Source organism: Mustelus asterias, chromosome 7, assembly GCF_964213995.1.
Source record: "Mustelus asterias chromosome 7, sMusAst1.hap1.1, whole genome shotgun sequence".
NCBI lineage: Eukaryota > Metazoa > Chordata > Chondrichthyes > Carcharhiniformes > Triakidae > Mustelus > Mustelus asterias.
Window position 1 is genome coordinate 119,714,098 of NC_135807.1, and position 26,661 is coordinate 119,740,758.

At 42.6% G+C, this 26,661-nt stretch overlaps 1 protein-coding gene across 1 annotated transcript in view; it reads left to right on the forward strand.

The window, feature by feature from the left end:
• Positions 1 to 6,750: 6,750 nt before the first annotated feature.
• The window catches only part of rttn (rotatin), a 224,289-nt gene continuing 204,378 nt past the window's right edge, over positions 6,751 to 26,661 (forward strand). Inside the window, exons 1-6 of the mRNA XM_078217148.1 lie at positions 6,751 to 6,817; positions 14,347 to 14,534; positions 16,803 to 16,998; positions 18,737 to 18,835; positions 19,768 to 19,858; positions 21,731 to 21,845. Coding sequence (XP_078073274.1) covers positions 6,787 to 6,817; positions 14,347 to 14,534; positions 16,803 to 16,998; positions 18,737 to 18,835; positions 19,768 to 19,858; positions 21,731 to 21,845 — 720 coding nt within the window. The 5' untranslated portion in view covers positions 6,751 to 6,786. The remainder of the gene's footprint in view (positions 6,818 to 14,346; positions 14,535 to 16,802; positions 16,999 to 18,736; positions 18,836 to 19,767; positions 19,859 to 21,730; positions 21,846 to 26,661) is intronic.

The window sequence follows — 26,661 nt, forward strand, 5'->3', positions numbered from 1 at the left end:
GATTGGTGGAGTAGTGGATGAGGTGGAGGGCTGTTGTAGGCTGCAAAGTGACATAGATAGGATGCAAAGCTGGGCTGAAAAATGGCAAATGGAGTTTAACCCTGATAAATGTGAGGTGATTCGTTTTGGTAGGACTAATTTAAATGTGGATTACAGGGTCAAAGGTAGGGTTCTGAAGTCTGTGGAGGAACAGAGAGATCTTGGGGTCCATATCCACAGATCTCTAAAGGTTGCCACTCAAGTGGATAGAGCTGTGAAGAAGGCCTATAGTGCGTTAGCTTTTATTAACAGGGGGTTGGAGTTTAAGAGCCGTGGGGTTATGCTGCAACTGTACAGGACCTTGGTGAGACCACATTTGGAATATTGTGTGCAGTTCTGGTCACCTCACTATAAGAAAGATGTGGAAGCGCTGGAAAGAGTGCAGAGGAGATTTACCAGGATGCTGCCTGGTTTGGAGGGTAGGTCTTATGAGGAAAGGTTGAGGGAGCTAGGGCTGTTCTCTCTGGAGCGGAGGAGGCTGAGGGGAGACTTAATAGAGGTTTATAAAATGATGAAGGGAATAGATAGAGTGAACGTTCAAAGACTATTTCCTCGGGTGGATGGAGCTATTACAAGGGGGCATAACTATAGGGTTCATGGTGGGAGATATAGGAAGGATATCAGAGGTAGGTTCTTTACGCAGAGAGTTGTTGGGGTGTGGAATGGACTGCCTGCAGTGATAGTGGAGTCAGACACTTTAGGAACATTTAAGCGGTTATTGGATAGGCACATGGAGCACACCAGGATGGTAGGGAGTGGGATAGCTTGATCTTGGTTTCAGATAAAGCTCGGCACAACATCGTGGGCCAAAGGGCCTGTTCTGTGCTGTACTGTTCTGTGTTCTATGATGTATGTCTTTTTCGAGACAAATAATTTCAGCCAATATGCACAAAGACGCAGTTTGCGAATATTTGAGTAACTAAATTTTGTCAGCTTTAAGTTGAAAAGTTAAAAGTTATTATTTAAATATTTAACATTGATCGAAATTGGAAGTGCAAATTAGCAGTTTTAACTGTTATGTAAAAAGTTTTGCAATGAATTTTGCCAACACCAAAAACTGGAAAATGGTATCAGTAGTCTTTCAAATGGCACATCCGAAAAGATTATTGTGGATATTAGACAAACAAATGAGGCGGGAATAATGACAAAACCATATTTATTTGGCTAAGAGGCGGCACGGTAGCACTGCTGCTTCACAGCTTCAGGGACCTGGGTTCGATTCCCAGCTTGGGTCACTGTCTGTGTGGAGTTTGCACCTTCTCCTCGTGTCTGCGTGGGCTTCCTCCGGGTGCTCCGGTTTCCTCCCACAGTCCAAAGGTTAGGTTGATTGGCCATGCTAAAATTGCCCCTTAGTGTCCTGGGATGCGTAGATTAGAGGGATTAGAGGGTAAAATATGTAGGGATATGGGGGTAGGGCCTGGGTGGGATTGTGGTCGGTGCAGACTCGATGGGCCGAATGGCCTCTTTCTGTACTGTAGGGGTTTCTATGATTTTTTTCTATGATTTCTGAGGTTGTAAAAGGCTTTGCCCCAGTATTATGCATCTAGGCAGTGTCAGTTGAGACCTTTTGAAGGGACACTGTATAAACCATTATTTGTGTTCCCCAGATGACTTAGTGTGCAAATCCACTCTCAACTGTTGTATGGTATTGGAAAGATCAAGCAAGTCTCAGGTTCAGTTCCTGGTGTGGATTGAGGTTATTTGTTTTTATGATGTGGAGATGGTACGAGGCATGGTACATTGGGGAGACCATGCAGACGCTACGACAACGGATGAATGAACACCGCTCGACAATCACCAGGCAGGAGTATTCTCTTCCTGTTGGTACACATCTCTTTAACTTGTCTTAATGCTCTCTCCACTCACATTGTTTGTACTTTTAAGACTTGATTAGTTGTAAGTATTCGCATTCCAACCATTATTCTGTAAATTGAGATTGTGTCTTTATATGCCCTGTTTATGAACAGAATTCCCACTCACCTGAAGAAGGAGCTTAAGGCTCCGAAAGCTTGTGGCTTTTGCTACCAAATAAACCTGTTGGACTTTAACCTGGTGTTGGTAAACTTCTTACGGGGGAACACTTCAGCAGTCAGGGGCATTCAGCCTCTGATCTTCGGGTAAGCGTTCTCCAAGGCGGCCTTCACGACACATGACAACGCAGAATCGCTGAGCAGAAACTGATAGCCAAGTTCCGCACACATGAGGACGGCCTCAACTGAGATCTTGGGTTCATGTCACACTATCTGTAACCCCCACGACTTGCCTGGGCTTGCAAAATCTCACTGTCCTGGCTGGAGACAATACACATCTCTTTAACCTGTGCTTAACCCTCTCTCCACTCACATTGTCTGTGCCTTTAAGATTTGATTACCTGTAAAGACTCGCATTCCAACCATTATTTTGTAAATTGAGTTTGTGTCTTTATATGCCCTGTTTGTGAACAGAACTCCCACTCACCTGATGAAGGAGCAGCAGTCTGAAAGCTTGTGGCAAATAAACCTGTTGGACTTTATCCTGCTGTTGTGAGACTTCTTACTGTATTTGATTTTAGACAGAGTGGTACAGTTGGCACCATTATCCATTGTCCAAAATGTGCCAACTTGCATTTTCTAGGTTACACATGAAGAGTAAAGATTTGGATGAAGTTGCAATAAGTCCTAGTAGATAAATAATCATCTCCAAGCAATAATCGAGCCTAAGAGAGAAGGATAGGAAAGAAACTCAACTCGTTATTTGATTTGATTTGATTTATTGTCACATGTATTAGTATACAGTGAAAAGTATTGTTACTTTTATATATATTTAAATATATTTTCCTAATCTCATCTGTATTGTTCAATTAAATTACAATTTAAAAAATCTCCCTCGCTTGCTTATCTTTCAATTTTCAAATTCAAGGAAGGTTTTGGATAATTTTCTCTTTTAAAGATGCTATGTGAATGCAAATGACAGACTTATTGTGTACTCCCAACATTTTATTTTCTTTGCAGTTATATGAATTGTAATGTGCTTGTGACTAAATGCTCTATCATTGACATCCTGTGGTGATGCCCAATCAATTATGTTCTTGTAGCTGCAGCATATTTATTTAGAATGCAATGAGAACAAATGATACTACTTTCGGGGGGGGGGGGGGGGGGGGGGGGCGGAGGTATAGCACAGTGGTCGGGCATTTTACTGCAGATCAAGAGGTCCCCGGTTCAAATCCGGGTGGCCCGTTTGTTAGCTCCAAAGCACAGTGGTTAGCGCACTAGTCCTGTAAACTCAGGGTCATCAGTTCAATTCTAAATGGGGCCTATGGTTAAGCATTTTGGGTGGAATGGTGACGCAGTGGTTAGCACTGCTGCCTCACAGCACCAGGGACACGGGTTCGATTCCAGCCTTGGGCCATTGGCTGTGTGCAGTTTGCACATTCTCCCCGTGTCTGAGTGGGTTTCCACCGGGTGCTCCGGTTTCCTCCCACAGTCCAAATATGTGGAGGCTAGGTGGATTGACCGTGCTAAATCTGCCACTTAGTGTCCAACGTTGTGTAGCTTTGGGGGATTAATGGGGTAAATGCTTGTGGTTATGTGGATAGGATGGGCGCTGGGCCTGGGTGAGAAGCTCCTTCAGAGAGTCAGTTCAGACTCGATGGGCCAAATGGCCTCCTTCTGCACTGTAGAGATTCTATGATGCTTGAATAACATATGTTTGATACAGTGACACTCGGTTAAAATGTATTTCACTGACCACCTGATATTGTTTGTTGACTATTGTCATTTTGCTACAGACGGATAAAGAATTTTATTTTATGTCAAGATACACTGGTATACAGTTGCCATCATTAGTGCGCATAATGCGCACTTTATAATTCAACTTTATCCTCTTAAGTTTAAAATTTTTTTTAAATTAGGGCTGTAGAATTCATTTTCCAGATATGGCAATTCCAGCTGTCGTTGGTTGTTGTATCAGAAGAAAACAGGCAAAGAAATGGCTGGTGAGGACAGAACGGTTAACAGGCATGGCTCTGCAACCATCATTTCCAATGTCATGCTTGTCTGATTTCTGGCTGCCACTACGGGCACAGCCGAATGAACATGAATTCAAGTACAGTCTGGTTGGGATTCTCCAGGCAGGAGTTACTAAGTAACTGGTTGGAAATTTTAGATAGAAATCAAAAGCAAAATAATTGAAGGTCAAAACCACGTATTGCAAAAATAATGGTTTAAAATTAGGTTTCGCCAATAATTTGTCCTACTGCTTAATACTATAGCCGTCACAATGAAGGGAGGGTATACTGAAGAGTTTGAGACGAGCAGAGTGAATTCATTTAAAGAACATTGTGCATTCGGTTTATCAGTAGTCCATAATACAATAGCTGAGATGTACTTAGGGTAGGTTTATATATAGGAAATAATGCTCCAAAACGAACAATGCTGTCAAAAGAACATGCCTGATACCAACCAATGAGGAATACAAATTAAAGAAGAATAATTAATATTACTTTCAGGTCGGGATACAATAAGATCTATCACACTCTCAGGATGTACTCAGTACCATTGTTTTAAATCAAATTCTTATAGAATCATACAATGCAGAAGGTGGCCATTCAGCCCATTGATTCTGCACCAACCACAATCCCACTCAGGCCCTATCCCCACAACCCCATGCATTTACCCTAGGTAGTCTCCCGACACCAAGGGGCAATTTAGAATGGCCAATCCATCTAACTTGCACATCTTTGAACTGTGGGAGGAAACCAGAGAGCCCAGTGGAAACCCACGCAGACACAGAGAGAATGTGCAAACTTCACACAGACAGTGACTCAAGCCGGGAATTGAGCCCGGGGCCCTGGCGCTGTGAGGCAGCAGTGTGCCACCGTGCTGCCCTAATTCTAAATTACAACTCCACATACTTTTATCATGCCTTGATACCTTGAACTGCTAATTATTCTCCTGTGCACCTCAAAGTGATATTATTTGAAGGGGGTGGAAGGCTGCACTCCCAATTCAGCATGTCACTGAAGAAGTGATTCTTCGCAAAAACATAAAACACAGGGACAAAGGCAGAGCTTATAGCTGTCCTTTTTGTTACACTTAGGATTGCATGCCATTTCAAGTGAGTATATTTGTTTAATAAGAGTAAGGAATGTTTTCACAATGGATAATAGAAAATATCACGTTCTTTCAGTTGCTGGGGATTAGTGCCACAAAGGAGAAAGTACAAACTGAATGTGAAAATCATTCCGTAGTCAAGCAGGTTGTGAACATAGCAAAAGGCAGGAAGTAAACAGAGAAAATGGAAAAACCTGCCAGTAAATGAAAAACTGAGAGCAAATGGTACAGGTTATAGCCATGGTTGGAATTTGGTGGAAGGAATAAATGCTGAACATGGTGAATGAGGAATTCTTTAGTGAATAACTCATCTGCTGACTCCCAAAAGCATATCCACCATCTATAAGACACAAGTCAGGAGTGTTGTGGAATACTCTCCCTTTACCTGGATGGGTGCAGTTCCAATAACACTAAGGAATTCAACACCATCCAAGCAGCCCAGCTTGATGCTCAACCCATCCACCACCTTCAACACTCACTGGCTGCAGGACCCACCGAGCACCGCCCACAGACCCCCAAACCCCGCCCACAGACCAAATCCCACCCACAGACCAAACCCCACCCACAGACCTCAAACCCCGTCCACAGACCAAACCCCACCTACAGACAGCAAACCCCGCCCACAGACCAAACCCCACCCACAGACCCCAAACCCTGCCCACAGACCCCAAGCCCCACCCACAGACCAAATCCCACCCACAGACCTCAAACCCTGCCCACAAACCCCACCCACTGACCCCAAACCCCACCCACAGACCAAACCCCACCCACAGACCCCAAACCCCGCCCACAGACCCCCAAACCCCGCCCACAGACCAAACCCCATCCACAGACCCCAAACCCCGCCCATAGACCCCAAACCCCGCCCACAGATCAATCCCCACCCACAGACCCCAAACCCCGCCCACAGACTCCAAACCCCGCCCACAGATCAATCCCCACCCACAGACCCCAAACCCCGCCCACAGGCCAAACCCCGCCCACAGACCCCAAACCCCACCCTCAGACCAAACCCCACCCACTGACCCCAAACCCCGCCCACAGACACCAAATCCCGCCCACAGACCAAACCCCACCCACAGACCCCAAACACCGCCTACAGACACCAAACCCCGCCCACAGACCAAACCCCGCCCACAGACCCCAAACCCCGCCTACAGACACCAAGCCCCCCACCCACTGAGCTAAACCACGCCCACAAAAATAACCTCGCCCACTGACCCCCAAACTCAGACCACATTCCATGCCCCGCCTAATCTCACCAGGCCCCGCCTCCTCTCCAGGCCCCGCCTACATTCTAAACCCCGCCCCGCCGCCATCCGGCCGCGGAACTGCGAGTTATTGCGCATGCGCTCTCTGCCCCGGAGGCTGCTGGGAGTCGTGAGGAACTACAGTTCCCAGAATGCAGTTGGATTGCGGGCAACATTGACGGCGATCGATAACAATCCAACCGTCCGGATCAAACCACACTGTAGCCCCGTCAGCAAACCTGGTAGCCTTTTAATTAAACTGCCTGTAAAACAATTAGCGACACACGGAACGGGTTGGCGGGGTTGATGTTTCACCCGGAGTCCATTCCCCGCGGACTCGGACACATTTCCCCGGCGGACCGGCGCGACGGTTGAATCTGAGGATCCGGGAGCCGGGCTCGGGGATGGAGCTGTCGGCGCTCATCAAAAAACTGGGTACAGAGCGGCCGCGAAATCACTCTGATAGCGCAATATTCAGTATCAGCGCGGAGTCCCTCTGTATATATCCGGAAAACACACTGCAGCCTCTTATAATAGTGTCTCAGTGGAGACCCTCTCTGAATAAGGGCTTCTCGGTGGAGACCCTCTCCCTCTATAATAGTGTCTCGGTGGAGACCCTCTCCCTCTCTCTATAATAGTGTCTCGGTGGAGTCTCTATAAAATTTGATTTATTATTGTCACATGTATGGATATACCGTGGAAGGTATTGTTTCTTGCGCACTCTGCAGACAAAGCATTCTGTTCCTAGAGAAAGAAAGGATTGAGTGCAGGATGTAGTGTTACAGTCATAGCTAGGGTGTAGAGAAAGATCAACTTAATGCAAGGTAAGTCCATTCAAAAGTCTGATGGCAGCAAGGAAGAAGTTGTTCTTGAGTCGGTTGGTACGTGACCTCAGACTTTTTTTTTGACGGAAGAAGGTGGAAGAGAGATTGCCCAGGGTACGTGGAGTCCTTGATTATCCTGGTTGCTTTCCGAGGCACCGGGGTGTATAGTTAGTGTCAATGGGTGGGAGGCCGGTTTGAGTGATGGACTGGGCTTCGTTCACGATCCTTTGTAGTTCCTTGCGGTCTTAGATAGAGCAGGAGCTATACTAAGCTGTGACACAACCAGAAAGAATGCTTTCTATGGTGCATCTGTTAAAGTTGGTGATAATCGTAGTGGATATACCAAATTTCCATAGTCTTCTGAGAAAGTAAAGTCATTGGTCAGCTTTCTTTACTATAGTGTTGGCATGGGGGGCCCAGGACAGGTTGTTGGTGATCTGGACACTAAAAACTTGAAGCCCTCGACCATTTCTACTTCATCCCCATTGATGTAGACAGGGTTATGTCCTGCACTATGCTTCCTGAGATCGATGACTATCTCCTTCGTTTTGTTGACATTGAGGGAGATTATTCTTGTTGCACCAGTTCACCAAATTCTCTATCTCTCTCCTGTACTCTGTCTCGTCATTGTTTGAGATTCGACCCACTACGGTGGTGTCATCAGCAAACTCGAAAATCAAGTTGGAGTCCCTCTCTCTCTATAATAGCGTCACAGTGGAGTCTCTCTCTCTCTCTCTCTGTAGTAGTGGAGTCTCTCTCTAAATGCCTCTCAGTTTCTCATGTTGGAATCCATCTCAGTTCCTCTTCTTTCAGCTTACACTGGAGCCCATCATTTCTCACCCTGACTTTCTCGTGTGGCCTTGTCAGAAATATGGAGCATTTTTTTTTGGCAGTCTTTCTAAATAGCAAAAGATCATCGGGGGTTGCGGAGTTCATGGCATTAACTGCTTTTTGGTCAGTTATCGATCTCTAACTGAGTGAAAAGCTTTGGGGCATTTAAATAACTTTTCAGTATCTAAATGGATGAGTGTGGTGAGATAAGTGGGTAGAGTGATATGGTTTGCCATTGAGGGGAGTTGGTGAGGGAGAGCTGGGTTCAGTTGTGGAACCCAGTTGGCTAGTCTGGGCCTGAGGGTGTCCTTGTGAATAATTATCAATAGTTACCCAGGTGTTAGAACTGCTTTTTTTCCCTGTGTAACAATTCCTTGGCAACTACCAGATAAGCAAGTCCAAAGTTTCTGATGCTACCTCAGTTGGAGTTTTCTTTTGGGGGTGGGGTGGGGGGGGGTTCCAATTGCAGGGGAATCACCCATCGATGTCCAGACTTCCCGAGCAATTTCGGTGTTGTCAGTGCACCTGGTCTTCCGAGGAATTCTGTAGCGCACCTTGGGGGTCTGAGGTATCTTCATCTGGAGATTGGATGTTCTGGGTCCATAACTCAAATGAAATGTAGCATGTTGGAATGGGAATGCCACTTTATTTTTAAAATTTTTTTATAGTACAGGTAAATGTTGTCTCTTCATTTACTGTAGTGTATGGTGTATAAGTCAACCTGGCTTATAAGGTGATTCATTTTTCTCGACACTGAAAATCTTGTTCAGGCTTATTCTGAGTATATTTGTCGACTCCTTTATCATAGAAATCATAGAAACCCTACAGTGCAGAAGGAGGCCATTCGGCCCATCGAGTCTGCACCGACCACAATCCCACCCAGGCCCTACCCCCACATATTTACCCGCTAATCCCTCTAACCTACACATCTCAGGACACTAAGGGGCAATTTTTAACCTGGCCAATCAACCTAACCCGCACATCTTTGGACTGTGGGAGGAAACCGGAGCACCCGGAGGAAACCCACGCAGACACGTGGAGAATGTGCAAACTCCACACAGACAGTGACCCAAGCCGGGAATCGAACCCAGATCCCTGGAGCTGTGAAGCAGCAGTGCTAACCACTGTGCTACCGTGCCGCCCCCCTTTACTGCTAAGGAATGCTGTACTCGCAGTAGGAATTGGTCTCAACTTTTCACCTTCGAAATGCATGTCGTGCTTACAATGTGTATACGATCAACTAGGTGATACTGTCTGTGTTGCCAAGATTAACCATGAAATTTAAGGCACACCCATACAGCAGACTGCACGTGTCAAATGACAAACAGAAATGGGTCCTCTGGAGAAAAGATTTGAAGTACAAGTTTGCATGTAAAATTTATGAAATTTGCTAACTCATAACTGCGCTGCAGCAAGAGAATTTAGCATTCGTGAAAAATTGGGAAGAGGGAATCCACCCTGAAGAAGATGCCCAAGCCTAAATGTTTCATGTGAACAGGGAGCATCCACAGGCTTGATCTTAAGGAGCATCTATCAGAATGGTTCCTCGAAAATCATCAAAATGGTACCATCATCACCAGAAATGCAATGTATGCATACGCATCTAAGTGGGTCAAATCAAATCCCAAGTCCAGCAAAGATTTCAGAGCAACAGCGAGTTGGTGTAGCTGCTTTAAAAATGAAAATGTCTACTGTTGCGGCAGAAGATGAGATAGCTTAGAGACAGCCAAAAAACTTTGATGCCAAAATTCCCAGTTTCCAACAATTCATCGTCACACAGCTCTCAAACACGAGTACCTATTTTGTCACATGGCTGAAACGCCCATGAATTTCAATATGCCCAGCAACCAAACCGTGAAGTGGAAAGGTTCAAAAACAGTTTGAGTGAAATCAACGGGATGCGAGAAGGTGAGATTCTCAGTGGTACCATCCTCCATAGCCAACAGAATGAAATTAAAGGCAGTGGTAATTTTCAAATGCAAAACCATGCTGAAAATGAAGTTCCCTGCAGGGGTTTTTGTGTATGTTCATGACAATGATTGGATGGATGAGGCTAGAGCGAAGTTTTGGACTGATAGTGGAATAGGTGTGCCAGTGGCCTACACAAGAACACAGCTTGTCAGTGTGGGACATGTTCAGAATCCTATAAAACCGATCCGAGTGACATCTAAATTGCAGTTATATCAGGGGGCCTAATTTCTATCGTTCAACCTTTGGATATGTTCTTCAAGTCATTCAAGTATCATGTTTTTATTGAATGGAATAGGTGGATAGCTGACTGAGAAAAAGCTTCACAGTGATGTCCTGCTTAATGTATTGTTTGGTTTCTTCGTCAAATCATTGAATCCTTTCAATTCACGAATTAACCTCATCATTGGAAAAATATGGAATATCTAATTCAATGGACAGGAAGATGATTTGTTGTGGAAGGATAATTGTGAAACAAAGAACTAAATCTGATCCAGAGTGGGATCCTTTCGATGATGCCAAAGTGGTTCAGAATGAATTGATGAATTTTTTGATTTGATTTATTATTGTCACATGTATTAACATACAGTGAAAAGTATTATTTCTTGCACGCTATACAGACAAAACATACCGTTCATAGAGAAGGAAACGAGAGAGTGCAGAATGTAGTGTTACAGTCATAGCTAGGGTGTAGAGAAAGATCAACTGAATGCAAGGTAAGTCCATTCAAAAGTCTGACAGCAGCAGGGAAGAAGCTGTTCTTGAGTCAGTTGGTCCGTAATCTCAGACTTTTGTATCTTTTTCCCAACGACAGAAGGTGGAAGAGAGAATGTCCGGTGTGCATGGGGTCCTTAATTATGCTGGCTGCTTTGCCAAGGCAGCGGGAAGTGTAGACAGAGTCAATGGATGGGAGGCTGGTTTGTGTGATGGATTGGGTGACATTCATGACTTTTTGTAGTTCCTTGCGGTCAGAGGAGGGGCCATACCAAGCTGTGATACAACCAGAAAGAATCGTTTCTATGTTGCATTTGTAAAAGTTGTTGAGAGTCGTAGCTGATATGCCAAATTTCCTTAGTCTTCTGAGAAAGCAGAGGCATTGGTGGGCTTTCTTAACTATAGTGTCAGCATGGGGGGGATCAGGACAGGTTGTTGATGATCTGGACACCTAAAAACTTGAAGCTCTCGACCCTTTCTACTTCGTCCCCGTTGATGTAGACAGGGGCATGTTCTCCTTTACGCTTTCTGAAGTTGATGACAATCTCCTTCGTTTTGTTGACATTGAGGGAGAGATTATTGTTGCCGCACCAGTTCACCAGATTCTCTATCTCATTCCTGTACTCTGTCTCATCATTGTTTGAGATCCGACCCACTACGGTGGTGTTGTCAGCAAACTTGAAAATTGAATTGGAGGGGAATTTGGCCACACAGTCATAGGTGCATAAGGAGTATAGTAGGGGGCTGGGAATAGAGCCTTGTGGGGCACCAGTGTCGAGGGATGATCGTGGAGGAGGTGTTATTGCCTATCCTTACTGATTGTGGTCTGTGAGTTAGGAAGTTCAGGATCCAGTCGCAGAGGGCGATGCCAAGGCCCAGGCCACGGAGTTTGGAGATGAGTTTCGTGGGAATAATAATGTTGAAGGCTGAGCTGTAGTCAATAAATAGGAGTCTGACATATTTATTTGCGTTAGATTCCAAAGACAGTGAATTTGATGATGTTTAAAATGTTTTGATTGAGATTATTTGTGGAAATAATTTATTTAATAAAACATATCCTTTGATTTAATGTGTTTTTTTCACATTTCAAAATGGCGACCACCTACATTGACGCTGCAGTTCACATTTTATACTTTGTGTATAGGTTGACCCCTGTTTTTTGTTTGGAACGATTTTTTGAGGCTTCAAAGGCCGACTTGTATGCCACAATCTACAATATAGGTTGAGAGATTGATCCATAAAACAAATAATCGGTTTATCTTGCAATATATGTATGGCCCTTTCAATCTTCCATAATTTCATGATGACGTTAATATTGTGGCTTTAACATAAACTTGGTTGAAGGCTGATAACACTTCATGAAACTTCTTTTTCCTCTGTTCACTGCCCACTTAACCTCCCTAAATCATCATCTCCATGTAAACTCCCCAACTCATTCATAGCCATACCTTCACCTTGCAATCTTGCTTGTCTCATTCTATCAATCACTGATATCACCATCTGTTTTTGGTTTTCACTGCTTTTTTTTCCTGGATGTGATTCTAGGTTTTGCCATTTTTAGTTTGATTGCATTTTTTCCATTACTTTAATTACAAATAAAATAAAATTGTCTCCTTTTAGCTGTTCTTCCTACTTACTTGATGTGATGTTTGACCACGAGCTGAGATTTAAACACCATATCCTGTCCATCATTAGGATTCCTCAATTCTACAACATTGCCTTCCTGCTACAACTAATGCAACTTGTACACTTTGTTACCTCCAAGCGCCACATCAGTGCGTTCTTTTCAGCATCCCAAACTCCATGCCGACATAAGCTCCAAATCTTTTGAAAACCATGCTTCCTGTTTTTTGTCCTGTACTCAGCCTCACTTAATACGGCACTAAGCCTCCCTGACCTCTACAGTTTCCTGTCTGTGTATTAAAATCTCAAATCCTGCTGCCGTATCCCACTACACTTCTGCAGTATCCATCAGCCCTTCATCCACTCTTTTTCTCTCCCATCTTTCCTTTCTGGTCTGCTTGTGCATCCCTCCCTCCAGTCCACTTTCAGCCGTCTGAGCTGTGCTCTCTCTACCACTCTCCCTCACCTTGGTACAACTCCCTACTTTCAAAAGCTTCCCAGAATCTAATTCTTCAACTATTATTTCGATCATTTCCTGATTCTGCTTTTCTACTTTTTAGCATTTTTCTTTACTGTGGAGAAGTTAAATTCACCAAGTTTGAAGGTGATCAAAATGTACGTTGTTGTACGCTGTTCCCTGTCCAGTACCAAGAGGGGAATCAATCCCACAGGCCATGCAGAGCATCCCAGGGAGCTGATGGTTTAAAGTTTATTAGTGTCACAAGTAGGCTTACATTAACACTGCAATGAAGTTACTGTGAAAATCTCCTAGTTGCCACACTCTGCCGTCTGTTCGAGTACACTGAGGGAGAATTTAGCATGGCCAATGCACCTAACTACATCTTTCGGACTGTGGAAGGAAACTGGAGCATCCAGAGGAAACCCACGTAGACACAGGACGAACGTGCAGACTCCGCACAGACAATGGTGACCCAAGCCAGAAATTGAACCCGGGTCCCTGGCGTTGTGAGGCAGCAGTGCTAACCACTGTGACGATGTATATGCACAAGCAGGCAGTAGGCACTTTGATTGCATTTTAACATCAACACCACAAAGTGAATTATTTTGATAGAGTTTGTGTATGTTTTAACAGTAGCATTCCTAAACACAATAATTCATATTCCAAAACTGCATTAACCTCAACTTTGGAAATACAGACAAAGATCAAATATTTAGGTAAAAATGTGAATATACATTTTGTTGTTAAATGTGTCTTAGTAAATGCCAACTTGCTGAAATACAGCCTATTTGAGCTGTACCTGAAAACAGATTAGCTTTGGGCAGAAGTCTTCTTTCTCAAACCACCCTTGGGCTTGTCTGCAAACGTTGCAAGTTGACATGAAATTATTTAAACCTTTTCTGGAGGTGGAATATTACTCATGTGCCTGTGAATTTTTTTATTGTCAGTTTTATATAATGTATCCAGTGTAGATTTTGCTGCCAAACGTTTTATGCTATATGAGCAGAAGATCTTGGCAACAGAAGTTAAGTGTTTGAGTATTTGGCATTGGAGCAACACATTATTACGAATACAAGGTTTTATAAGATGGTTTGAAACTTTCTCCTTTAATTAAAGGTAAAATGGGGTCGTGATGAGGGGCATGTGACTCCTAGTTCTGTCCCGTGATAAACCCATGTGCATTGAGTGGCCGAGGGGGCCAGGGCCCAGGTTCAAGTTCCAGTCCTATTCTGAGCAAGATGCAATTTTTTAACAATAACAAATGCAAAGTTCTAGAAAAGCGTAGCATGTCTGGAAGCAGGCTCTGCTATGTCATGTTGATGGTTCAGCTACTGAATCAATGGAAGTCGCTCCCTAATTATATTTCTGTCTGAACCTGGGACAATTTGTATTATGAAATATAGCAAATGGAAGAAGCACCCCACATCTCTCATTGGCTGTATCCCCTACAATATAAAAATGCCAATTAAATACCTTAACTGATAATCTGGAAGAAATTTAAATTGCCCTAGTGGCTTTCAACTTTTACTGTTTCTTTCCTGTAGGTCACCAACTGGTGGAAATTAGAGTTCGAGCATTGAAGAATATCTTGTGCAAAATTGATCATGGTTTGATTTCTGTTGTTGATTTGGCTCAAGAAAAGTGCCTTTTCATTCGACTATTTGAATGGTTTAACTTTCCAACAGTTCCAATGCAGGGAGAGGTACTTGCACTATGTAGTCGCCTTGTAAAGGTAAGTTATTTTCAGTCATTAGAGGAATGACTTAAATGTGTTAGATATTGGAAAGCAGAATGAATGCTATTTTGTTTTATGATTACAAATGATGTTTGTATAATAGGAAAAGAATCCTGGTAAGGTAGCTCAGTGTCAGTCAAGTGTGTACTATTCCCCTGTCTTCTCCATGTAACCCTGCATATTCTCCCTTTTCAGATGACAGTCTAATTCCCTTCTAGATACATCAATTGAACCTGCCTTCACCACACACTCAGGCAGTGCATTCCAAATTCCAACCATTAGCTGCGTAAAAAGGTTTCTCCTCATCACTTTTTTTTTTGCTTCTTTTACTAATTACTTTAAATCTTGTTCTCAATCCTTTCACAAGTGGGAACAGGTTATTGCTATATATGCCCCTCATGATTTTGCATACACGCTGGCACAGTGGTTAGCACTGCTATGTCACAGCTCCAGGGATTCAATTCCATCCTCGGGTGACTGTCTGTGTGGCGTTTGCATGTTCTCCCTATGTCTGCGTGAGTTTCCTCCGGGTGCTCCAGTTTCCTCCCACAGTCCAAAGATGTGCGGGTTAGGTTGATTGGCCATGGTAAATTGTCAGGGGGATTAGCAGGGTAAATACGTTACGGGTTACGGAGATAGGGCCTGGATGGAATTGTGGTCCTGCTGACTCGTTGGGCCAATTGTCTCCTGCACTGTAGAGATTCTTTTCTATGATCTATCAATTCTCCTCTCAACATTCTTTTCTCTAAGGAAAACAGCCCAAAATTCTCCAATTGATCTTCATAACTGGAGTTCCTCATCTCTGGAGCTGTTTTCATTCATCTTTTCTCCACCCTTTCTAATGTCTTCACATCCTTTCTACAGGGCGGTGCCAGATCTTGATGCAGTACTCTAGTTGAGGCCAAACCTGTCCTCCCACCTTCAATGATTCATGCACATAGGTCCCTCTGCTCCTCCACCTCTTTAGAGTATATTTATTTTATATTATTATATTGTTTTTCCATGCTCTTCCTTCCATGGTGAATCACGTCCCCTTCTCTGCCTTGAACTTTATCTGCCATCTGTCCGCCCATTCCACCAGTTTGCCTAAGCCCTTTTGAAATTCTACACTATTCTCTTCACGTTTCACAATGCTTCCAAGTTGTGTATTACCCACAAACTTTGTAATTGCGCCCTATATACCAAAGTCTATGTAATTAATATATATTAGAAAAAGGGTCTAAACAGTGACCAAAGGGGAATTCTACTACAAACCTTCCTCCAGATTTCATTAACCATTACTCTCTGTTTCCTGTCACTCAGCCAATTCCTTATCTATGTTGCTACTGTCCTCTTTATTCCATGCGCTATAACTTTGCTCACAAGCCTGTTCTGCAGCAATGCACCAAGCATTATTTGGAAGTCCATGTACACTACATCAACAGCATTGTCCCCATCAACCCTCCTTTTACCTCATCAAAAAACTCCAGCAAGTTAGTTAAACATGATGCTCACTTAAGTAACCCACATTTTTCCATTTGATTATTAGTTTTGTCCCAGATTATTGTTTCTAAAAGGTTCTCCACCGCCAAAGGTAAGCTGACTGACCTGTAGTTCCCAGGCTTATCTTTACACCCTATGTTTGAACAAGGGTGTGATGTTTGGAACTTTCCAGTTCTCTGGGACTTCCCTTGTGTCTCACCTGACTAGTGACTTCACCTGATGAAAGAGCAGCACTCCGAAAGCTTATGATTTCAAATAAGCCTGTTGGACTATAACCTGGTGTCGTGTGACCTCTCAACTTGTTCAGCCCAGTCCAACACTAGCATCTCCACATCACATATTAGTTATGAAGTTAGTATGTTTTTAAAAGCCCAGTTACATTTTGCAAGGATTTTTATAGTGAGACTAGCTGTGTTAAATTGAAATTTCTCATCAACTCCATGATTGTATTTGGGGGTGGGGTTGCATCAACAGTGCATCCTCTGAAGAAGTCTAGAATCGTCGATTGCAATGTCTGGATTTCTGCAATATTCTGCCCTTTTGCAAAGTGCAAACTCTAAGGATTTCTGTCAGTTTCAACTATAGTAATGATAACTGAACTGTTCCGCCAATATTATTGCGGCTAAATTCAAGCCAATTTAATAATTTCAAAGCTCTTAACTGGACATAATAGCTAATTTCTTATTATCGAATTTTGACATTTTACCTCAAGTTAGACTGCAATCATATAATGAGGAAGAAAAGAACGGAACAGTAAATCTAATATTTGTTTTTCAATTAAAGTATTCTTCAGTAGCCCAACTATTTCGTGAAATTGGAGCTTTAGAATTTCTGGCACAGCTGCGACCCAATGTCGAGCCAAAGCTACAAGCATGCATCGATGAGGTTATGGAGGATCTGTTCAAACTGCCTGATACTATTGTTGATGCGCCAGCTATTGCTTATCAGTCGCAACCTCTGAAATCCTCCAATGACAAAGGTAACCTGAACAGATCAATGTTAAACTCAGACTCTAATCTTGGGAGAATGCAGTCTATTGTTTTACCTCACAGTATGAAATGTTTTAAAGGGAGCTCCCTTGATGTGGATAGGTGTGTTGCGTTTCTTTCTTGTTGCTATATGTTTTAAAATAGCAAATTGGTGGTAGCCTTGGGTGTAGGCATTTTTGTAACACTTCCTTCATGTGACATTTTTCATACCAGGCTCTGAAAGTATATTGATGAAAAGAATGAGAGGCTCTGAAAATGCTTTAAATATGACGTCCTCCGGGCATACAAAGTTTTTTTAGAAGTAAGATCGCAACATAAAAGTAAACCTTGGTAACACTTGAGAACAATAATGCACCAGTGAGATTTACACAGTAACTAGTAGAAAATAAAAGCTGGAATAAAGATTCCTCAGCTGAATTTTCACATGAGCTTGTTCCTTGTTGGAATTATTAACTATCACTTAAAAGGATGTTGCAATTGTGAAACAAGACTTTGACAAATTCAGATTGGCCTTGCAAATGTACTTGGGTTCAATGGCCCTCAGCCATTCCCACAAGTGGACCCCATATTCCTTACTTTTCAAAGTAGACTCACTACCCAATTACTACTTTTGCAACAGAAAAGCCAGTGGCTAAATTGTCCTGTTGGTATACTGTTTACAACTGGACTTTAAGACCTTTTTCAGTGTTTTTTTTATTTTGTCACGCTGTGCTCACAGCCATAAAGAAAAGGCTGTCAGACAACTTGAGCACTTCAAGCTAGAGAACTTCCAGCATAATGACATGTTCAGTAATTTCTGAGACAAATTAATGAAGTACTTATTGTTTTAGTCTTCGGGGAAAGCAGCTTCAATAGCTAATACATTAGCATATTAATCATTACTTAAGTTTCTGTTTTGATCCTGTGTGTATAAACTTTGCTTCAAGAACATTTGACAAGCATTCTTTTCCCAAATTCTTTCTGTGGAAAGGATTGCTCCCTTGCAAAGAAGTCTAGTCCTTTCAAGGTGCACTGATGACAGTTCTCATGGACACCAGGAACCAGCTGCACGTTCTCCAACTGTGCTCTGTACAATCCTGGTCTCTCTGGATGGTGAAACTCTAAATTCATTTGGTACATCACTTGTTACTTTGCTTCTGGAGGAAAAAAAGGTCAAAAAAATTCCAAGGATAAACACATGATGAGATTTAACACTGCCAGTAACTGGGAAACTGAAGCTTGTGTCTGCTCATTTGAAGCTATTCAGCAAGAAGTGGCATAAAGACCTTGTGTGGAATGCATGAGTTCTATTATTTAGTGAAGACAATCTACCAGAGTTGAAAAGTGTGACTTCTCATTAAATACAAATGTCCCCATTTTTTGGATAAATACTCAATTGCACTGACGCGTTGTATTGGGTGATATCCTCCCCGGTGATGACATCCATCATTATAATTTCCTGTTGGCAGGATCTGGCATTAAGAATTCCAATGCTAAGCTACAAAGAAAGTAGAGAAAATGTATTTTACCTTCACGTCAAAATGATTCGCTGACTTAATATTTATGCATAAAGTAAAAATCTACCTTTTCCCACAACTTTCAGTATCCTGCTCAAATTATCTCTTCTAGAAAAATTACTGGATGTTCTTTCAATGATTTGGAAGATTTGCATTTAATCTAAGTTCTGATTTGGGATTTTAAAGTTGCATTTATTGTCATACCGATTCAACTTTATAAACACTTCTACAGCTGTGCCGCCTATAACATTGGAAGAGGAAGTTGGTTACTTTCAGAGAAGTTACTACAGTCAAGTAAAACCAAGCAAAGCTCTACCACAGAAAGCAATTGGTGAGTTGTCCAGAATATTATGTACATGATTACTTTGAGGTATTATTTCTCATTAGAAAATTGACTCTTGAACATTTGAGATCCCTAAATTTTCATCTACTTTTAACTACTTCAGTGGAAGCTCTTAAGTCACTATTCAAATAGCAGAACGTGCAAGGAGGCCAAGCCTGTGTTACAAAAGTCAGGGTTTCCAAACATAGTCATGCAAATAGTGACCGAATTGTCAGTCATTACAAAGTGAAATTTTAAAATCTAAATATTAGCAGAGATACATTGCATAAACTGAGCCCTATTTTAAGATGTATTATAGATATTTTTCAGTCACATAATATATTCCATTTCTGTATTGTATGAAACCACTCACTGAGCAGGTTGGCAATTCTTTCTTTGTTGAGTTTTTGACATCTATATCATCTCTTTAAATAAAGAATTAACACCCATTCATGTAATGGAGCTCAGTTGTATTCACTGTCGTGAGAGAAGCTAAAAGTAAGTAAATGATTCTGATGCGCAGTTGTCGATCCCTTTTTCATGTATTGTTACTATTGTGCTTTCGGAAAAATGTCAGTACAGAAAAATCAATAACAGCAATTACTGTGTCTTATTTGGAGGTTGGTGGAAGAGAAAGGAAAAACTCCTGAACTCCCTCTCTTTTTACCATGGAAAATCATCCATGCAAAAAGACATTGGTAATGGAGGACTCTGAACAAAAACGTGCTCCTCATCCCAGGATTGAAACAGGCAGTGTAGAAATAGGAAAACTACGAAGGAACCATTAATTGGATGATCTTTTTGTTGTGGTGCTGTCCCTTCACTTTTAAATGCTGCCACAAGACATTGAACGTGTCGCTAACATTAATTATGAATGAATACTTACAATTATTTTGCAGTTGATTTTACACTCTAATTTCAAGGTTTTTCTTTGCCATTAGTTAATGATGCAGTGAAATGCCTGAAGTATTCCACCTTCCCTTGGTTGACTCTGACCGTGACTGACCGACATGTTCTTTTATCAAATGAGAGGTAGGTTACACGAAGCTTGAATGATAATATGAGTAACATTGGAAAAATAATATTCTCACAGTTTAAACTTAATAAAAAGCTGTCTTTTGGTATCCTGATACGAAAATGGCAATTGCACATTTGTGTGTGTTTGCTTGTCTGTGTGTGAATAATTAAAACCAATTTACTCTGCCTCTGGAAAATTAAGGTGGATAGATTTGGTACCTGGTGATCAGATATTTTACTCATCGTTTTCTGATCCCATTCACTATAATTAATCCTTGCGGTGCATTAATGATCCAAAATGGTATGATTTGAAATAACACATTATGTTGTTCCACATTATCTTCATCTAAAAAATACAAATTCAGAAATGTGAAATAAATGGAAAACAGCATTTGTATCCATTTTTGCAAATGTCTTCTGAAAGCTGAAAGAAGTGCTTCATCCCATAAAGGTGCATGTTTGGGTTAAATATTTTCTCCTAGATTATCTAATCCTGATCAGCTCACCTCATCCTGACCACCATTATTTGTTTTTAGCCTCTTAAGTTGTGGTGAACCCTGTGGTATTGCCTCCTTGGCTGGCAGGAGTTATCAGTAAATCCCACTGAATCCAAGTAACAATTAAGGCAATAAATGTTACTAATGTCCTTGAAGGAAGGAAATCTGTTGTCCTAACCTTGTCTGGTCGACAGTGACTCCAGAGCCACAACAATGTGGTTGACTCTCAACTGCCCATTGAAGTGATCGAACAAGCCACTCAGTTATCAAGAAGGCAGCTCACCACCACCTTGTCAAGGGCAACTTGGAATGGGCAATAAATGCTGGTCAGCCAGCGATGCCCATGTCCCACGAATGAATTTTTAAAAATTGGCAGGAGAGAATTGAAGAAAAATGATATATAATATTATGATATATAAGATTATCTCCGCCAATGTGGTCTTGCCTCATTGGAAATGCAGCAAGCTTTGTGAAAATTTTTCAAAGTGGCTATTCCTGCTGCAATTACTTCGCTGAGGCCAGAACTTTCCAATATGGTGACAACATTCCGAATATTGCACCAACTGTGAAGATGTCCTTGCATTTCAGTAAATTAAAATTTGTACATTCGTTGTCTCTCATTTTGTGATGCACAAGGTTTCTTTACCAGAGGAGTAAAGAGGCTTCTGTTTGTGGGAATGAGTGTGTGAATCATTCTATATCCTATTAATGTGCAGAAATTGGCTAGCGTGTGTATATACACGCGCATGTCATCCTAATAGGGTGGAACCTAAACATTGCTGTCAGGATTCTTCTCCTCCACACAGCCTATTGCTAGATTGTTATTCTCCTACATGTGAATTGAAACAGAATATGTTTCTATCTTTGGTCTTCTGTAAACCAGGCGGTGGCATGGTGGTGTAGTGGTTAGCACTGCTGCCTCACAGCGCCAGGGACCCGGGTTCAATTTCTGGCTTGGGTCACTGACTGTGCGGAGTCTGCACGTTCTCCCCATGTCTGCGTGCGTTTCCTCTGGTGCTCCAGTTTCCTCCCACAGTCCGAAAGATGTGCTGGTTAGGTGCATTGGCCATGCTAAATTCTCCCTCAGTGTATCCGAACGGATGTCGTAGAGTGTGGCGACTAGGAGATTTTCATAGTTACATTATTGCAGTATTAATGTAAGTTGACTTGTGACACTAATAAATCAATTTAAAACCAGGATAGACACATTCCACCTGAGGATAAATCAGTGTGCAGCTAAACTAAGTTTTGCGGGTATCTGCAAAAATAGATTTTAGCTTCTACAGAATACTGCTCTTGTTGTGTATGCATTTCTTGGACCATTTACCCAAACTCAGAAAATGTTATGGGGAAAAAAGTGAAAAAGTAAATGTTACATTTTTAAAAATAGTTCTCTGGAAAGCAGCAATCGCACCTTAGTTCGCAATACCTGCGAGCTTCTACAGAATGTTATCCTGCAGGATTTTCCAGCTGAAATCTTCCTTCAGCGCCCAAAGATTGTACAGGTAAGAAACGCTTCATCATATGTTAATTGTTGATCCTGTGTTTGGGATCCTCCTTGGTCCTGTAAGAATGAACTGTTTTCTATTGAACTTTTAGGTTCTCCATTGAGAAGATGTGTGGGTTGGGTTGATTGGCCATGCTAAATTTCCCCTTAGTATCAAGATCTGGGTGGGATTGTTGCCGGTTCAGGCTCGATGGGCCAATGGCCTCCTTCTGCACTGTAGATTCTATGATAGAAAAGCCAAAACTTTATTGGTAAAATGTGGTTAATAGTAACAGCAGTCCAGAGCTCTTCAGTTGAAACTATACCATGACAGGTTGTGAAATTGAATTCAGGCTAGGTCTACAGAAAATAACCATGAAAGCTGCTGGATTGTCATAAAAATCCAATTGTTTCATTATCCTTGAGGGAATGGAACCTGAGACTCCTACCTGGCCTGTGCAACTCTAATCTCACACTACGGTGTTGACTCTTGTTGTCTTCTGAAGTAAATAAAAGTAGTTACTATGAAGCAAGAAGGCATCCCACTATCTTCACGTTTATGGGTAGATAATAAGTGTGAGCTTATTGGTGCCACTCACAACCTGAAGACATTTTTAAAAAATGTATTAATGTACCAGAGAAGATGCCGTGTGATGTTGCTTAGAAATGAGCCCTCTGTTTAAAAATATGTGCTCTGTTGATAACTGTAATTCATAGTGAATGAAAACTGTTTTCTCCGAAATTAAAAGCTAATTATGTTGAGAAGGACCAGATGCTAAATTTCCTTGTCGACAGGGTTTTGCTTTTTTAATCTTGAAAAGCAACTCCAAGCTTGTGGTTAATTCAGCAAACAAAGGATAAGTATTAAACTGCCTCACTTGGTACGATAGCATAAGAGTGCAGTGTCATTTTTTATCTATGGAGACAAACTGTCAAATCTAGTTCGAAGACAGCATAAAATATGCATTGTTTTTCATGATTATCCTTTTCTGGTACATTGAACATTGCCACCTGCTATTTGCTTCAGCAAGACAGATTTGTAGGCTGGTAAAGGAAAAGGGCAAGATGTGAAGGTTAGCATTATGAATCTCACCATGAATCAATTTTTTAACTAAGCCTATCAGCAGCTCTTAGATTTATTTTTATTGTATTTGGAAGAGATTTTTCATTGTGTACAGTTAGTGAGATAAGGAAGCTTAATAGCATGCCTAAATTAAACTTTTATGGAATTTGGCACAAAATTTAGGTGGAGTTGAGATGATCACAGTGGTTAGCACTGCTGCCTCTCCACTCCAGGGACCCGGGTTCGATTCCTGGCTTGAGTCACTGTCTGTGCAGAGTCTGCACATTCTCCCCTGTGTCTGCGTGGGTTTCCTCCAGGTGCTCCAGTTTCCTCCCACGATCCAAAGATGTGCGGGTTAGGTTGATTTGCCATGCTAAATTGCTCCTTAGTGTCAGGGGTCTAGCTGGGATAAATGCATGGAGTTATGAGGATAGGGCCTGGGTGGGATTGTATTCGTTGCAGACTCGATGGGCCAAATGGCCGCCTTCTGGACTGTAGGATTCTATGATCATTTCAGATCCTTTTAACTTTGAATTTGAATCATAATTGGATATTGGCCAGTTGTCAGCTTTATTTGACTAGCTTTTTTTAAATTACTTTGTGATGTGGGCTTTGCTGGCAATGTCAGCATTTTTTTGACCATCGCTAATTGCACTTCAAATGGCGGTGGTGAACCACCTTCTCAAACTGCTGCATTCATGTGGTGTAGGTATACTCAGCGTGCAGTTAGGGAATTCCACCATTTTTATCCAGCAATAATAAAGGAATGGTTATTCATTTCCAAGTTGGATTGCCTGTGACTTTGAAGGGAATTTGCAGACATTGGTGTTCCCATGCAACTGCTGCCCTTGTTCTTCTTAGAATCATAGAAACCCTACAGTGCAGAAAGAGGCCATTTGGCCCATCGAGTCTGCACCAACCACAACCCCACCCAGGCCCTACCCCCATATCCCTACATATTTACCCGCTAATCCCTCTAACCTACGCATGTAGAACATAGAACAGTACAGCACAGTACAGGCCCTTCAGCCCTTGATGTTGTGCCGAGCTTTGTCTGAAACCAAGATCAAGCTATCCCACTTCCTATCATCCTGGTGTGCTCCATGTGCCTATCCAATAATCGCTTGAAAGTTCCTAAAGTGTCCGACTCCACTATCGCAGCAGGCAGTCCATTCCACACCCCAATCACTCTGAGTAAAGAAACTAACTCGGACATCCCTCCTATATCTCCCACCATGAACCTTATAGTTATGCCCCCTAGTAACAGCTACATTCACCTGAGGAAATAGTCTCTAAACGTCCACTCTATCTATCCCCCTTATCATCTTATAAACCTCTATTAAGTCGCCCCTCATCCTCCTCCGCTCCAAAGAGAAAAGCCACAGCTCCCTCTACCTTTCCTCATAAGACCTACCCTCCAAACCAGGCAGCATCCTGGTAAATCTCCTCTGCACTCTCTCCAATGCTTCCACATCCTTCTCATAGTGAGGTGACCAGAACTGCACACAATATTCCAAATGTGGTCTCACCAAGGTCCTGTACAGTTGCAGCATAACCCCACGGCTCTTAAACTCAAACCCCCTGTTAATAAACGCTAACACACTATAGGCCTTCTTCACGGCTCTATCCACTTGAGTGGCAACCTTCAGATACCTGTGGATATGAACCCCAAGATCTCTCTGTTCCTCCACATTCCTCAGAACCCTGCCATTGACCCTGTAATCCGCATTCAAATTTGTCCTCCCAAAATGAATCACCTCGCACTTATCAGTGTTAAACTCCATCTGCCATTTTTCGGCCCAGCTCTGCATCCTATCAATGTCTCTTTGCAGCCTACAACAGCCCTCCACCTCATCCACTACTCCACCAATCTTGGTGTCATCAGCAAATTTACTGACCCACCTTTCAGCCCCCTCCTCCAAGTCATTGATAAAAATCACAAATAGCAGAGGACCCAGCACTGATCCCTGTGGTACACCGTTGGTAACTGGTCTCCAGTCTGAAAATTTTCCATCCACCACCATCCTCTGTCTTCTATGAGATAGCCAGTTATTTATCCAATCGGCCAAATTTCCCTCTATCCCACACCTCCTTACTTTCTTCATGAGCCTACCATGGGGAACCTTATCAAATGCCTTACTAAAATCCATGTATACGACATCAACTGCTCTACCTTCATCTACACACTTAGTTACCTCCTCAAAGAATTCAATCAAATTTGTGAGGCAAGACTTGCCCTTCACGAATCCGTGCTGACTATCACGGATTAAGCTGCATCTTTCCAAATAGTCATGAATCCTATCACTCAGGACCTTTTCCATTAACCTACCGACCACCGAAGTAAGACTAACCGGCCCATAATTACCAGGGTCATTCCTATTTCCTTTCTTGAACAGAGGAACAATATTCGCCACTCTCCAGTCCTCTGGCACTATCCCCGTGGACAGTGAGGACCCAAAGATCAAAGGCTCTGCAATCTCATCCCTTGCCTCCCAAAGAATCCGAGGATATATTCCATCTGGCCCAGGGGACTTATCGACCCTCAGGTTTTTCAAAATTGCTAAAACACCTTCCCTCAGAACATCTACCTCCTCCAGCCTATCAGCCTGTATCCCACTCTTATCCTCAAAAACATGGTTCTTCTCCTTGGTGAACACTGAAGAAAAGTATTCATTCATCGCCTCTCCTATCTCTTCAAGTTCCCACTACTATCCTTGACCGGCCCTAACCTCACCCTGGTCATTCTTTTATTTCTCACATAAGAGTAAAAAGCCTTGGGGTTTTCCTTGATCCGACCCGCCAAGGACTTCTCATGCCCCCTCCTAGCTCTCCTAAGCCCTTTTTTTAGTTCATTCCTTGCTACCTTGTAACCCTTAAGCAACCCAACTGAAGCTTGTTTTCTCATCCTTACATATGCTTCCTTTTTCCTCTTGACAAGACATTCAACCTCTTTTGTGAACCATGGTTCCCTCACTCGGCCATTTCCTCCCTGCCTGACAGGGACATGCCTATCAAGGACACAAAGAAAGAACAAAGAACAAAGAACAATACAGCACAGGAACAGGCCCTTCGGCCCTTCAAGCCCGCGCCGCTCCCCGGTCCAGGATTGAATCCTGAATCCAGGATCCCCGCCCAATTATTGGTTGACACGCAGTATTTGTTCCTTGAACAAGCTCCACTTTTCATTTATGCCTTTCCCTGACAGTTTCTGTTCCCATCTTATGCTCCCTAATTTTTGCCGAATTGCATCATAATTACCCCTCCCCCAATTATAAACCTTGCCCTGCCGTAAGGCCCTATCCCTCTCCATTGCAATAATGAAAGACACCGAATTGTGGTTACTATCTCCAAAGTGCTCTCCCACAACCTAATCTAACACTTGGCCCGGTTCATTACCCAGTACCAAGTCCAATGTGGCCCCACCTCTTGGCAGCTTATCCACATATTCTGTCAGGAAACCCTCCTGCACATACTGTACAAAAACTGCCCCATCCGAACTATTCGATGTATAAAGGTTCCAATCAATATTTGGAAAGTTAAAGTCACCCATGACAACTACCCTGTGACCTCCACACCTATCCATAATCTGCTTTGCAATTTCTTCCTCCACATCTCTATTACTATTTGGGGGCCTATAGAAAACCCCCAACAACGTGCCCCCTCCTGTCCTATTTCTAACTTCAGCCCATATTACCTCAGTAGGCACATCTCCCTCGAACTGCCTTTCAGCAGCCGTTAAACTATCTTTGATTAACAATGCTATTCCTCCACC